At 24.5% G+C, this 17864-nt stretch overlaps 1 protein-coding gene across 2 annotated transcripts in view; it reads right to left on the bottom strand.

Moving 5' to 3' along the window:
- Positions 1-10908: 10908 nt before the first annotated feature.
- Positions 10909-17864, bottom strand: part of LOC113560522 (leucine-rich repeat-containing protein 24) — a 143243-nt gene continuing 136287 nt past the window's right edge. For both annotated transcript variants that reach the window (XM_026966445.1, XM_026966446.1), the window contains one exon: positions 10909-13426. In XM_026966445.1, the coding sequence (XP_026822246.1) occupies positions 11498-13372 (1875 nt within the window). In that variant the 5' untranslated portion in view covers positions 13373-13426 and the 3' untranslated portion in view covers positions 10909-11497. The remainder of the gene's footprint in view (positions 13427-17864) is intronic.

The following is a 17864-nucleotide window of genomic DNA, read 5'->3' as shown; positions in this document are numbered from 1 at the left end:
TGGTGGTCCTTAGACGACGTGCCGAGCCACAGTCGTTTAGACGGCCGTGTATCGGTAAACCTTCACGTTTCTCGAATAGTTCTCAGGGTTAACGTCAGGTACGTGCCACGAGACCATCAAACCGTGCAGTACTATACAGGGTGTCCCGTGAGGATTTACCCGTTGCGATTTATTCTAAAATGATGGAGATATCATAGTTCTGATTCACAGGGACAATATCTACAAATATATCGTGTTTTAATTTATTTAAATGTTTTTAAAAATATATTTTTTTATTTAATTATTTTCAAAATGGAGATAGCCATTTTGTAGAATTCATTTTTATGAAAATATTGGCGTTTCAACATTTTAATTTCATTAATCTCCTGATTTTTTCTAGTTTTGAAAAAAAACTGCGAATGCTTTAATACGATAGTAGACAGTGGTATCATTGTATAATATAGCTTTAACTATAAAAATTTAAAATTAAATACAATATGAAATATACAATTTTTAATAAAAATGAATACAAACAATTTTAAAGATTTATATTTATTAATGATAAAATATTACTGAACTTTAAGCAAATATAATTTAAGATATATTAATTAATTCCATAAATTAATATTTTTAATTTATTAAATCAATAAACGAGGATTTGCTATTTAGCATAATAATAAAGAATTTACAATAAAAATAGTCCATGCAGCAGAATATGATGATATTATAAACATCCTTTATTGATGCAACATAAGATAAAACTAATTATTTGCCAACTTCCATTTGATTTAGCCATACGTCTACGTACATTTTATTTTTTTATACAAAAAAAATGTAAGACTATAAGAGTACTAAGTAACCCCTAAAGTCATAATAATTATGTTAATGTATTTGATATCTCCTACATTTTAAGCGTAATTCAATACATTACTTATACAAAATTTGTTTTTATGTTGGCACTTTTTTGGAAAACAGTTCGAAATGTTGAACGTAGCACTATAATTGTATAGATCAGAAAACTTTATTTAAGTTGTATACCACTTTAAAGTTTAAAGAGTTAATTTTTCGATTTTTTTTCTACAAGTTTATACTTTGCTCAGTATTATTTTTCAAGTATAATAATTTATCATTGCTTTTATATTTACAAGAATAGATTACCATCTTGCGAGATAAGCTAATCTGGACGAGTGTACTATAATTTATCCTTGCATTGTGTCCTAGACTGTTAGTGTCCTGAAATTTAATCTTATCGTTTTCTTATCTAGGTTTTTACCTAATATATTACTATTATGTTATTTAAACACGCCCAATGATAATACAATTTTTTAAATTTTAAATATATACAATTTATTTGTTTAAATTTAACCCTCATTTTATAGATTTGTTCTCTAATCAAATAACTATAGTGTATTCAACTATCTATGTATTTTAATTTATAAAAATATTAGGTACCATAAGGTTTTTTTTATAAATATAATATGTATTTCAGTTCTTAAATTATAATTTATGACAACACATTAGTATTAAATTGTACAGTGTCATTTCATTAATTATCTACGCTAACTTATACATTTTTATTTTTCCTATATTTTTATTAGTATGCTCATAAATGTGAATATATACCTAAATAAATATCTTAAATTATAATATGCTATAATTATGTAATGATACTTATTTAATATATTTTTTATATTATATCCCTATAATAGGCGTATTATAATAATAAATCATTTAATTAATATGTATTTAACTGTTTAAACCAAAATATTGATTTATATCTCAGTGAGGCACAGTTATCTATGATGTTTAATAAAAAAAAAAAAATACATGGATCTATATAATATAATTGATGAAATACACGATGCAATATATATATATATATAATAATATATCTACATATAATCAGATAATTTCAATATGTATCAACAGCTATTATCATTGGTTCATATGTTTAAGACTCATAACTAATTTTCATTTCACATTTAAATACGATTTTTGTGAGGGAAAAAATATTTATTTTTTTTTAACTTCTTATGAAACATTTTGTTCCGCTCAATTCTACGTTACGTGACTTACTACTACCCCATCAAGACAGTTTTCATTTTCTTATTCCAAATATGTTCGAAAACACATTTGCTCACTGCGTGTGACTAACGATTTGTATTGGTGTGCTGTTCACCCCTTCTCCATCATCGACTTACTGCCCCGAAAATATCGTTGAACGTAATTTCACAGTCTAACGAGCTATTACCGAAACGCCACACAGCTAAAATGCCAATCAAATACTATTCCTCGTTTGCTCAAGGAAATTTTGAAGTCAGCGCCAAATTGATGTAACGACTTAAGTACGTTTTATTGCACCTGACGTCGTCGAATCACGTATTTAGTCTCAAGCCGTGAAGACAAGTTGGATTTTCTGTAGAACTCGGTTTAGCTTTACAATTTTATATTACATAACTGTTTTAATGTTTATACCGTGGTGGAATATATAATCCCTTAAATTAATTTATACAATGGATAGTTTCGTTTTTACAATTATTAAGATTAATAATACGGTTGGTTGGAAAATTATATACATAGAAAACAAAAAGCGTAAGAGCAGATTACAATTTTACATATTATCTTATGAATCATTTATTTAATAATACTATTTAATATAAATTCTACTAATATAGGAATATGATATATTTTATTTTATGTTTTGAAGTAACAACAAAATTTACATCATGTATATTATAAAACATACACAAATCTAATTATAACTGTACGAATTTTATTATTTTCTTAATATTATTAAAATAATTAAATATGTTTTACATAAACATATTATAAAACTATCTATGTGATATACTGTAAATTTATAGCAATTGTTGTTAAATCGAATAACTAATGATTGTCTTTAATTATTTCTACGAAACAACGAAATTTCAAAATATTAGTTTGTATAGGTAAGCATTGTAATATTTGTATTCATGAATTCAAAATGTTATTCATAGAGTGTAACTAGAGCGTGTTTATATATTAAATGTTAGCTTAAAATATAGAAGTTTTTGTTTAATGTGATTTTTATTGATCGTTTTTCACACTTGAAATATTATCTTTATCCAAATTCCAACATTAACTAAATACGAAACTCTAAATTGTTAAAGTAATTTACGCTTCAAATACAAGAGGCTTATTGAAAGCAACATGACGTAGCTATGTATCCATAATAAATTTTATTTGGATAATATTAGAGTAGTCGTATTGTAACAGAAAGTCGTAATTTTATTATTTTTACTTGATCTGAAAAATGTTTGATGATTAAAATATTAAATAATTAAATTTCAAAATTATCCTGTGCCGAAACGATATCAAAGATGTTTGAATCATTTAATCCATAGGAGTTACCTGACTGAGAAAATTAAAGATTATTTAATTTATTTAAAAAAATATATATGTTAATTACCATATAATAAATAGTTAACATTTTTTATAGTTCCTTATTTTTTTTTTTTTTTTTAATTGTCCTAATTGCATCTTTTACTATTAGACCAATAGCCTACAAAGTTTCTTAGTTTATGCATAAGGATAGTGGGATATAAGCAAAATAGTATATTAACAACTTACAGTGTCTATCATCGTATTATTTAGTTACACGTCTTAAAAAAAAAAATATAATATAATTCGAAATATGACTGCAAATGAATTTGACGTTTTATTTATTTATTTATTTTTGTAAAAATACGTCGTCTCATTTATACAGTTTATATCTAAAAACTAACCATGCAACGTATTTTGTAATTACTTCCAATTGGCAGTTGGTTTGATTTATTTTTTTTTTTTTGCTAAAATAAAAATGATGATATTAGTAATCCAAATATCGATGTTTTGAACGACATGTTATAAGGCCTGATTGCAATCCATATTCGTATATACAATATACTTACCAAATCATAAAATGTTGTGTCAATAAAATGTAATGTTATTATACAGTCGAAACAATTGTAGGAAAATCTTGAATACAACAATACTATAAAGTGTAAATGGTCAAACTTTAAGAAATGAATGCACTCCAGATCATTGATTGTCGACGAAATCCATTTTGTATATTCCCTTTAGTGATAGGAAAGCCTCTAAACCCGCCCTTTTATTTGATGGATATCATTTTTGATAGACTTCTTAAACCAATACGGGCTTCTGATAGTAAGGAAACAACAGTTTTTTTCCCCTATTTCTTGGTACTATGTTTGAGTGTGACCTTTATATCATATAGTTCAAAACATTCAGTAAGTGTACTATTCTTTTATATAAAATGTTTTCTAATATAGTAAATAGTTATTTAAAAAACTAATTTTAAAATATATCAAATCAACTACATTTAAATAGATCTATTAAAAATGTTTAAAAACAAATAATTAAACGTTATATTTAATTAAAATGTAAAAAAAATATTTAGTTTTATGATTTTAAAAAATGTATACATTTTTACAAGACTATAGTCTAAAACTCTAAACACAGATTTAAGTCAAGGATATTCATAGTTATGATGTAGGTAGTTGTTCTTTATACGTTTCTAGAACATGTGTCACCTCTTGTTAGTTGTTTTGGGCTATTCCAAACACATTTTTTGAAAGTTTTCATGATTATCATAGGTACATAGCTAAAACCTAAGTCATATGTACATTAGTAAGATGCATCAGCCAACGTCTACATAAACATATATTACATTTACAAGTAGCAGCTTGTATTTAGCTATTTCAGAAAAGTGTAATTATATTATTATAAAATAATACTATAGTGCGTTTATTAGAACTTAGTAATCCTAGTAAACTAGGTAATAATAAAATTTATTAAATTTATATTTAAATATTACGTTCGGTTGGTGGTCACATTATTTTTTATTTTGATTAGGCACCGAAAAAAGTCTTTTTTCTCCGTTTACTGAGCCAACTAGTATTATTATAAATACATAAAAAAAATATGAAATTAATTTTACTTCATTAAAATAGTATCTATTATAATTGTCTTTATTTACTGTATTTTCCATTTTGAGTGTAATTGAAAACATTTTAAACATAAAAATTAAATTATAATTTATTATCTATTTTCAAATGCACTTTTTTTTTTTTTGTACAGAGTTCTCCGACATTTTTATATTCTTTCTTTCCCTAGAAAATTGGATGTCAATTATATTTTAGAATAGTTAAAACTTAAAATGCAAATTCTCAATAGTTGTAGTTGGAATTTAAAAATAGTATAAAAAACAATACAATTTAGACCACATCATTTTAAACAAAATATATAAGGAATTTTTTTTTATTCTAAAAATAACAATAGCAAAACCATAAAATGTATATTAAATGATTATTTTAGATTTTATAATTTATAAAACAATTTTGTTTTACATTTAATTTAAATAAAATTGATTATTCTTCATTTTTATTGTATAACGTCTTTAAAAAAATATATTATGTTAGGTATTATTAGATTGAAAACGTATTTTAAATGTATTTTAAATTCCCAATAAAAAATAAAGTAATATTATATATTTTCAACAATATTTTAGCACAATTTTGAACTCTGTATTCCTCTTTTTTAATAACAATTAGGAACTTACCTTACATTTGAAAAATACCATAAATACAATTCAAACATAGTTTTATTCAGATTCATGTAATTAATTCAGAAATATAACTTAAATATTGGCTATAGTTTAATAATACAGCAAATTCACTCGCGCGTAATATGCTTTTGCGTATTTTCCAATGTAGGGAACAGGTTCATTTATTTTACGATTTAGAGCTTGGATTTCAAAAATGAGAAAGTTTGTATTTTCTTTGATCGTTGTTGATATAGTAGACTAGTAGAGCATACTTTTGTGTTTTATTATAATTTTGTAAGTAAAGATATATGAAAACTAGAATTATAAACTTAGTTTCTATAAAATATAGCATCAATATACATTTTTAACTTTTTTTGTTTATTGTATAATCTACAGCTTTTTTAAATTTATCTTATTAAATATTTATTAATAAAAGACTTTTTAGGGTTTATAATAACTTATTTGTCTTTGAAAATGTATGTAATTTGTTTACTTTTATTCGATATTTGAAAATCAAAATTAATTTATCCTTTATAGTTAAGTTATAAGAAACTATTTTATTTTTATAAATGTTATGAAATATATAGACCAACTTCACAAATCATTGAAAAAATCCCAGCAAATGTAATTCACTTGGTTCTTACAATTGTTTTTCGAATGCAATACATTTAGTATTGCTTTCAGATTCAAAAAAAATAATACATCACCAAATGGTTAGACAGGAATTTTTGTATTTTTAACTTTTTTGCTTAAACTAGAACTTAAGACGGTCATTTTAAATTTTTGAATAAAGTAAAAGTAAAACCAATTACTAAAATACCAAATATTATATATTATTATTTTATATTTTACGCAAAAATAATATTCTAAAATTTAAAATAAAAATGGATTGTTATGTACTTACAAACTTAAGAGTTATATGTACCTAATATTATTAGGTATGTATTTTTCATTTGTATTACAGTACCTAACCAATCATTATACTATTATTTCAATAGTGTTGTTTAAGGAAATTCAATAAAATAAAACAAATAAACATCATCATTAAATTATTAATATAATATTATAATGTATATGTGGCAGAATAAAATAAAGCTTTTATTAGTTTAAAATCTGTATTTTATACTTAGAATATACCTAGTTTATAAACTATCAACTTATTATTATTTTAAATATAAATCTTTCTAAGTAATAATATTATGAATTTATGATAGTTCAAGGAAAAAGAGAGATATTAAAATAATTAAATTTGTATATTTCTATAAGTGTGTACAATTGTATTTGTATAATAAATGAGAAAACTACGTAGTCTAATATAAAATTATAATATTACAAAATATATTCGTATATTGAGTACACCATGGTTGTGTTCAAAGTCAGATTGTTACTGCCCAACATCTGGTGTATAAACATATAGGTAGATTATTTATTTATTAATTTATTAGTTATCTTAACCTGTCACTTACTTCAAGTAATAAGACAAGCACAATTAAAATAATAATAGGTATTTAAGCTGTCAATATACTGTTATAGTCTATTGATTAATACGATTCAATCGATCAATTAATTAATAAAGTTTCGATTGTATCAAATAATTAAAGTATATATTAGATATCTGTAACGTTGATTATTTTTTTTTTTTTTTTTTATAAAATGGTATCAAAAACCAAATCATGAATTTAATGAATAATGAAATATCAAACTAATATTAAATTGGTTAATAATATATAATTAATAATTAAATACTATAATTATCAAAACAAAATAAAAAACATTAAACCTGTTGTTATTCATTTTACATAAATTTATTGCGCAGTTTGTTGATCGAAAATAGCCATTGTAATATTACTTATTATTATAGTTTTAAATTAATATTTTGGAAATAATTTTACATTTTATTTGTTATAATAGTTAATACATTTTTCTTATTTTTCGTATTTTTGAGTTATTGTAAAGTACACCAATATTATAGTAAATTATATTCAAAAAGTTTTTGTTTTTTTTTATTTTAGAAACTTTTATGACACCAAACTCAACTTAGTAGACTGTTTATATGAATCGCTTGTACATTTTTTTTTCTTCCGATATCATACTTGTTTTGTCAGTTATATGACACTTTGTGAGTGCAGAATCTTGTTTACACATTTACCCAAATATATCAATTAATAACGAAATCGGTAATTTAAGACCTGATTTAGTTAGAATTTCTTTATCTGGAATTAAATGCGTACATAACATATTTACCTAATAAAAACAATTAATTATCATTGTATAAAATCTAGAATCAATTATTTTATGTAACTCAAATTATTCAAAAGAATTATTTTTATTCATAGGAATAGCAACATATTACAATTTACGATTAATAAACATTTATAGAAGTTTCCCAACAAAGTTGTTAATTTTTCGACATTTTTTATGTATGCAAATTTGGTTTTAATAAATAGATAGTTTTCTTTTTGAGTAATTGTTTTTTGTTGAGATGATTTTAAGTATATATTTTAATATAAACATTTTTTTATTGTGAATATGTACGATTTAAAATAATTTTATTATTTTGAACATTTGATTTATAGTCCATGTTCAAATATTTTCTTAACACAATAATATCATGCAATGAATCAACACATCGTTGATATGAAAATTCACACGTGAAATGTAAAAAACACCTCAAGAGCACTTCGCTCAGAAAATAAATAATACATTTGTTTTATAATCATGATAACATATAATTTAAATGAGAATAAACGAAAATAAATGACGGTTAAAATATCAAACTAAAAGTGAAAACACCTATAAATTAAAAATGTATCAAATTAATAATATGGCGCGGATTCGGTTATTGCGAGTATAATAATACAATATCAGTGCAATCGTATTATAATATCTGCAGTGACCCACTAGATGTTTTATTATTATATGCTTAACATAATCTGAAGAAAAAACATGTTTTTTTTGTTATTATTTATAAATATATTATCGTATATTTATACTTACTGCAGCACAATCGGTCGTCATATTGAAAACAATTAATTGTTTAGGTACCTACTTATGAAACATTTAAGTATATTTTATATACTAACCTCTGTTTAATATAGAATAAAGTTTTTTTTTTTTTATTTGTAGAAAAAATCAATTTGAATGGATTATAAAATGTGATGATAAAAATAACGATATTTTCAATTTTGTAATATATATTTTTCATTTTATTTCACATACGATTACAATAAACTACAAATCATGTTTAATAAATATGTAATGAAATATAAACTACAACAAAAAAGAAATTGTGAATTAGATTTTACTTAATTATTGACATACATTTTTACTGTACAATATAATTTATTAACACCAACAAGGAACATAAATGTATTATATTTATATACATACATACTTACTTATATATATATATATATATAAGTATATTGTATACGTATAAATATTTATAATTATTTCAAAGCAGACAAAAAATTTCATATTTATTCACAACTATAGAATAATACATTTTTTTTTTTGTGACACGTTCACAAAGGAGATAAAAGAATACTTGTAGTGTCGAAAGCAAACAAAACTTAATATAAACATTATATAAATAAAATACCTTAAAAGTTATTACATTTATTATTTATTTTTACAATAATAATTATTTTTTTAATAATAAAAGACAGTTTTATATCCTGTAGGTCCGTCTATATGCATTATGCATTCATAAGCTACATTGTCACGTTTACAACAGAGGATTTCAATATTATTTATCTACTGGTCACAACCTACAAAAGCCATAATTTAAAAAAAAAATTGATATTTTCTGTTTGAAGAATAATATTGAAATACCTAAATAAATGCAAATTTAATACAAGAAAAATAATATTTTAAAATTTTAAATTCAAAAATTTATTTTGGTATTTCAATGTTTGTTTATTTTTTATTTTTTCATATGGATAATTAAATAATATTGTACTTCATCATAATTCATTTTTTTATGAAGTTGATAAAATTGTTCATATCAACATTTAAGCAATTATATGATTACTGTTGTAACTTAACAAGGCCTACCATCATTATTGAAAATAATTTGAGTTTTTATATTTAATTTTAATGGACATTATATGGAGATGTATTAGTATTATAGACAATCACTATTAATCAAAAAATTAAACATTTTTTTGAAATTATTAAGGATATTATTTTTATGTTATTTAGTAAACTTTGATTTTTAATGGATCTCATATTAATATTTTATGCGTACTAAATATACCTACTACAATAATATGATATGCCAAAACCTACATTTAAAATTTTTTTTTTAAATTTTTAATCACTTCTCTTAAAAAATAAAAATAAATTATAAATACATTTTTAAATTATATAAGAAAGTAATAAAACATAATTTATTAAAATGATATGTGTAAAAATATAGTTTAAATTAAATAATATAAATTTCTGGTTTCACTATCTCTGGGTTTTTTTTTTTAGGTAGAGGGTAAATAGATAGATACCGATCGATATGGTGTGATGATTTTTTTCACATCAATCTTACTTTTTTAATTTATAGTTAAAAATAGTACAAAGTTAGATGGATGCATATAATCGTTGTATTTATTGTCTAATCGTCTTATTTTATAAATAAATATAAATGTTCTCATTAAACAAAAACAATTTTTTTTTAAACCAACGGGCAATAATGCAGACTATTATATAACTTTTATAATTTAATAGAGGTGTAACAAGAAATATTAACATTTACAATATTAATAATACTATCAACTTAATTTTTTTTACTTATCTTGATCTAAAAGGTAAAGGTAAACATTACGATGTTTAAATTAACTGAGAACAATGACGTTTTCAAAATGCTATTTATACGTTATATTAATTTAATCGATCTTTAATTATTTAACTTTTATGTTAAATTAATAATTTTATCTGATAAAATGTTTATATTATTTTATTGTAATCTTCATCATAGGATAAAAATTAAATTGTGTCTTATACATTTTATGTTCTATAATATGTACTTTTATTATAAATTAATATGGAGAGTTACAGAAAAAAATTCACGGATTATAAAATTAGATTTATTTAGTTAAAGTTTTAAAATAAATATTTCAAATTTTAATGATGAATATTAGTTATTAATAATTTATATTCATCACATAAAAATTATTAATTAAGTTGATAATTTAATGAGATTTCAGGAATTTATTTTTATAAATAATTTTTAACTCAACAATTAATCAAATTACAACCTAATACTACAATTAAACAGAAATACAATATATTTATATATTTTCATGAAAAAATGTATAAATTTTTTTTTTTTTTTTTATAGAAAGCGATAATAAAACCATGATTAATTAGAAAATAAGATTTTTGATTCCAATTTTAACATAAAATACTTATCGTTTAAGTATTAAAACTATAGATTGTCAAGTTTAACCTACTGACTTCGTAAAAAAAAAACAACATATAAACGAACAAACAGAAAGTAACAGGACCAAACTTTTATTTATACAATGATTACTTTTTTCTTTCTATTTCCCATTATTATTTATTGTATTCAGGTTTTCCTCTATAATACTATTTTAGTATTTTATTAATAATACTGCCCCCATAATAAATGCCATGTGATTGATGACGGATAATACGACTTAAGCTTTCAATGTTCTGTTTAAACGTCAATAGTAACAATACCTTCTTTTAAATTGTATTTAGCTTTCTGTGCAGATTCCAAATGTTATTTTGTTTAAAACATTTTACATAAATTATGGTTTTTTTTCTTTTTTTTTTTTTGTGAATATAGTCTACAATATTGTAAACAATATCGAAATCATACATATTAAATATGTATTCCTTAAAATATCTATTTATTTATACTCCAAAGAATGATTTCAAAATTATTTTTTCATAGATACATAAATTATAATTATTTGATTATAGAGCCACGTAGTCAGTGTGTCCAGTACATAAAGGTGGCGGTGGTGGTGGCGGTATATCGTCGGAAGATTCACCACTGTTAGAAAGAGATGACAAGTTCGTACAACTTCCCGTTGCTGTAATTCTAGGACCCATGTTATCGTAATGTGGCATTACCGATTTGATGGATTGATGGTCTATCAATCGTTTTTTCCTCGGCATAGTGGCGTAATATGACGAAGCTGGTGGAAGATGATGGGTTGAGCTAGTACCAACACTAACGCTTTGTTTTTGTCTGTGTTTCATGTCAAGTAAGTCTGGATACCTAGATTCAGGGTCTGGTGGTTCTTGACTCACTGATACTGAAATAAATATATTTCCAAAACCACTGACTGATGGCAGAATACTAGTGGAAAATTCTGGTGGTGGTGGATACAATGACAAACTAGAATTGGGATCATGACTCTCAATAGTTATGTGAACCGGTTGTTGATCGCAGACGGAGGCCAATGGGATATTTTGTAATGACTGTTCAATGAGCTCCAAGTCCTGGCAAGAAGATCCGCCAAGCATTTCACAGCTCCCGGCTTGTGTGGTCGATATGCTTGCGTCGAGTAGTCGTTTGTCCGCATCGCTAAAACTAGTACTTCCTTTAAAATTTGTCTTACTATCGCGCCGTCCTCCAGATTTTTTTATTTGACATACGCAACATGTCAAGCCTATCAAAAATAATAAAACCGTTGCACTAGCGGCTACACAAACTATAACCAAATACATGGATTTAGATTTGCTTAATGTCGTAGCAACTGCTACTTCTGGTAAAGCTAACGATACATTGGCTGACATTTGTCCACGTGAATTCCGAGCTTCACATGTAAATTCGCCAGCCACTACGTCTGAAACATTTAATATGTGAAGGGCACTCCACATTCGATTGTTATCTAACCACGTACGATTTTCATCCATTCGATCCGTATAGTTGTCTATACTATGTCCATTGAAATACCAGTTGACTTCTGGCTCAGGATCCCCGGTCACTTTACATGTAAAAGTAATATTACCGGCATCTTCTAACACACTGTTTCTATCAATCTTGACTACTGGGGGACATGCAAACTCTGGTGGTTTGATATTCTCCCACCGACTACCCGACAATATATTCGGTTCAATACATGACAACGGGTGTGAATATAAATTTGACGAAACAAACCAGTTTCGAAAACTTCTTAGACGGCAATCACACACCCACGGGTTTCCATCCAAAGATAATGTTTTTAATTTTGATATCGGCAAAAATACAGTTTCTGATAACCATTTTAATAGGTTTCCGTTTAAATTTAACGACTCCAACGAGGACAAGTGCAAGAAAGCATCTCTGTGAATTCGCTTGATTTGACAGTGTTGTAATTCTAGAGTTCGGAGATGCTGTAATACGGGAAATTGAACTTCTTTAATTTCAGTTAATGGATTTCCGTTTAAATAGAGTACACGAAGTCGTTCATTGCCCAGAAATGTCTCTTGATGCAATGAACCAATCAAGTTATCACTAAGATCTAGTTCTATAAGTATTTTCAGCTCTCTGAACGCATCTTTATGGACATTCCGTATTCCGCAACCGCGTAAAAATACTCGTTGCAGATTTAGGAGTCCTACTTTTTTAAACGCGTCCTCCGGTAAGTGGCGTATGTTATTAGAGCTCAAATCAAGTACCTGCATATCTGGATTGAGCGATAAAGGTATATCGGTAAAATCGGCATCTTTGCATAATGCTGTTTTTTTTCCCGAACTCCACTTGCATTGACAAGGGGTTGGACAATCGGCCCAATCTGCAAATATTGTTCCACAATACACCAACACCATGACGATCAGCTGCACTGGCTGGCCACCGGGCATTGTCCACGCATTTGGTCATCTTATCTTCAGTACGTGTTGCCACATAGAGTCCTCCTAAAATAATTAAAATTTATATAAGTAAAATATAATTTAAATATATTTATACATATTATGTATAAATGTGGTAGAAATTGATGAAATATTTATGTGTTTTGATAAATGTCAGTTTTTAAATATCGATTTAAAACAAATATGCTTAAATTTACACCACACTCTATCCACTTTGTTAGTTACATTATATTATGTACAAGTACAAATAGTATTGAACTTGATTATAGATATTATTATGTTATCATTAACTTATTTTCTTTTATATAACACGAGCTAAATAATCTACTTCATATTTTTTTTATGTGTTAAAAGACTATTTTTGTTGTTCTTTTTTTTGCAAGTTTTGTATATGCAATGAAATGAGCTAAACTTTTAGACATCATTAATATTTTCACTTATCCTTATTGAATTAATAAAATTATTTTTTTTTTAGTGATAACTAAAAATTCATTTTTTTTTTTAAATCTATATATTAAAATATGATGAAAATATTGCATATAGTTTGGAAAAAATAAATTGGTATTTCGTTTTGGCAATAGACTCTAGCACGCACCCCAAAGAGTACAACGATTGAAATCAGCTGTCGCTGTCGTACAGATGTTCTTATTTCGATCAGGATTTTTCATAAATGTACTCCAAATAAAAATAATCAGAATCAATCTCGTAACAAACTAATGTATTTTATTTTTCTGATAAAAAATATAACCGTGAAATTATTATATTACAAATAATTAACTTTTATCATTTAATGTTAAAATATGAAATGAATTATTACAAAAGTGTGTAGAAATTATAAATTTAAATTTTGATTTTAAAAACTTTGCTTTTCAAAATAAAATGTTTCTGCATAATTTATTTATATTTACTTGTTTACGTAGGTATAATTGCTGTCGTCCGAAATAAATAAATAACAAAGGACAAACTAGGGATTTTGGAGCATAATTGCAGGTAAAATTTCATATATATTAAAATAATTTATTGTTGAAGTCTTGGGTGGTAGTCTTGGAGGGGGGTTACACACAGCGCCGCTGCTTGTATCTAACATAACATAATAAATTATCATTAATTATATAATATTATTGAATAATTTAATTCTAATTTTTTTTTAAATGATATTTGCAATATTTTAATAGGAATTATATTATTTTTAAATTAAATTAAATTAATTTTTTTTATTTATTTACATTATTTTAATATTATTATAATATTTACAATATTATATATTGTTTATTAAACACATATTGTAACATACAATTCAAAAGATTTTTAATTTAATAATATTAAAATTAGATTAAGATATTAATGTATTTGTACGTTATAAAGTAAAAATAATAGGCATATAATTTAAATTACTTAACTATAGTTAATAGTTATAATATTTATATTTCTTATACTTTTTGATTCAGTATTATTTTTGAAATTATCTTAACCTCAATGAATTATAATTTCAATTCAATAGTTCTATATTGTTATTAGAAAATTAATTTAGATCAATTATAAAAAAAAAAAAACGCAGTAGATATATATATTACATTCCAATTTGTATTCAAATTTATATAATAAATCTATGTATATATTCGTATTTATAATAATTTTATTAAAATTAAATACCTATATGATTTGATTTTTAATTAATTTCTAAAAATGATACACGCCTTATACAAATAAAATATATAAAAATTTAAAATTTAACACATTTATGTTAATAAAGCTTAGATGAAATAATATTAATAATAAAGTATTGTGTCATAAGAAATGTTGAAAACTACGTCCGTAACAGTAAAAACCATTCGTTTTGGTTGATGAAAGGTTAACAGAATAAAAGGAATTCAGATTTCCCTACAGGCTCTCAAGATTCGTGATTTCATTATGATATTATATTCGTCAGTTTATCAAGAAACCAAACATTAACAAAGCAAAACACGGTGCATTTAAAAACAGGTACCTATGAGATCTGATTGCACTATTGTTTTTGTATGGTCAAAGTTTTCTTCATTTCTACCAAGAAGAAAATCAAATACTAACATCGTTAAGCTTTAAGACATGTACATTTTCTATAAAAGTTATTACACTTTTCTGTAACTGAGTTGAATTTGATAAGCCTATATATACTATTATCTTTTATTGTAGATACATTGAATCGAATAAAAAAAAAAAAGTTTGAAAAATATCGTGAATAAATAATAATATTATGACATAGTTAATGAATAGTGAGTGGATTTTTGGCAAGGTCAATTTTGTAAACGAAATATATGCAACCATAATTCAAAACTATTAATATACAATTAATAATAATTAACTTAAACATAATATTATGAACATGGTCATTATATGAATTAATATTTTATAAACTCTATAGTTCAAAGTCATAACTGTAATTTTTATATACTCTAAATATAATAATTAACTGTATATATTGACGCTATATACTGGCAGAATTTAATAATGTTATATGGCTTGCGGCTTTTATTCTATATATTCTCCATAATTGTGCACAATGTGCAGTTACTATAAGTGACAAAAATTTGTGTAAAAAGTGTTAGCAGTTTGTTTGTTTTTCAGTATTTGCTTTTTATGCGTATTGTGTGTTTATATTTGTTATAGACATTATTACATAAGTAATTTTGATTGATAAACTCTTATTTTCATATAATATATATATAATCAACAGTTAAATTTTAAAATAAAATATTTGGTTTATTCACATTACAAACATTTACTTTGTAAAAACACAAAGTAGTAAATAACTTATCAGAAATGTTTGTTTGTTTGAAAATTGAACGTGTAATAAGTGTATTATTAAAAATAAAATATCTAATTTTATACATACAACCTGTTAATTGTTACTACGATGAACTACTGATTAATTACTGCGTAACTTCTTTTTACCTAAGCCAGGGGTAAAATAAATTTTCCTTTTTACTTCTTATAATGCTTATTGTAGAAAGAAGAAACATTTTACAAATTGTATATGTATTTAAAATATACTAAATCATATGTATATTATAATATACTCGTATATATTTATAAGCGTGACACATAAAATAAAACGCCCTGTAAACAGCATTGGAGTATACAGAAATACATTTATTACGAAAACTATTTATGATTTTTCAGCTATTTAAATTATTCAAGTAGAATTAGTTTGAGTGAAATTACAAAAATTTTGGATGTGTTCACTTGTGGCTTTTAGTCATTTTTTTCAAATAGTGAAGTTTACAGGGAAACCAGAGATTATTGTAGTATATTCTATGACCGGATAAACCGTTGTAGAGATTACCTCTAGACACAAAGTAATTTTGAAAAGAACACAACTTCTTAGAGGAATTGGTAAAATAATACAAATTGACGAAGGACTATTATGTGGTGCTAGAAAAAATAACCAGGGTCGTCTCTGATACGCCGATTTAAAAGCTGCACTCGTATCTATGAATGTTAGTGTAGAGTTTTATATAGTTGTGCTATCATTACTTTTTAAAAATATGTGGTGGTATTAGCCACATACGTGCTATAGTATACTATACCCACATTTTTTCTACACTGTAGTAACACTGGTAAAGTGGGTTGAACTTAAAATTATAATTATAATTTTTGATTTCAAAATAAATTAATTTAAGTACTTAATAATTGACCCATCCAATTGTATATCGTTAAACAATTTATAAATCTATATTATAATATTTATAAAAAAATCAGCCTGATTACCAGCTGTCACAATTTTTATTTTAATAATATTTATTTAATATTCCGACGTCTGTTCATCCTACAATATGACCCAAACATAATGTATAACGTAGTGGTAACAACGAATTAAAGAAAAAAAAAATTTTCCAGTTTCATTTCTATTACTACACGCCTCGTTTTTACCCTCGAGAGACCATCAATGATGAATATTTTAAACAATTATAAAATCCAATTTTATCAACAAAATGTCTTTTTGCAATCGCACTAACTTGAAGATGTATGATTTTCATATTTTTAAAGTTGAATAATGCACATAGTATATAGTATAAACTATAAATACATAAGAACAGTAACATAACTGGTCTTAAGTTTTAACTTTTATTCTATATAATTTTTTATTCATACATAACATTCGCTTGTTATACATTAGAATCTCCGTTGGTAATTTTGTCAATATCAATAAGACACCTAAAAGCTGCATTATAATATGCTGCCTCAAGAGGAATAAGTGTATTATTTGGATTACTTAGAAACTTGAATATATAAAGAGTATTTCAAAGTTGCATGCACTAAAGATGGCGTATACGTACTAAACTGTTAATTGCTTATGGTATTGTGGTCTTAGTATACACATCCATAAACATTTAGTACCACTCCAAATACGTATGTTATTCAAGATTATAGCCAAGGTGTATAGGAATTTCTAAATCAAATGCAATACACGATATTATTATACGTATTTACTTAAAATGTAAAT

This window comes from Rhopalosiphum maidis, chromosome 1, assembly GCF_003676215.2.
Source record: "Rhopalosiphum maidis isolate BTI-1 chromosome 1, ASM367621v3, whole genome shotgun sequence".
Taxonomy (NCBI): Eukaryota; Metazoa; Arthropoda; class Insecta; order Hemiptera; family Aphididae; genus Rhopalosiphum; species Rhopalosiphum maidis.
This window is presented reverse-complemented; position numbering and strand designations above follow the sequence as displayed.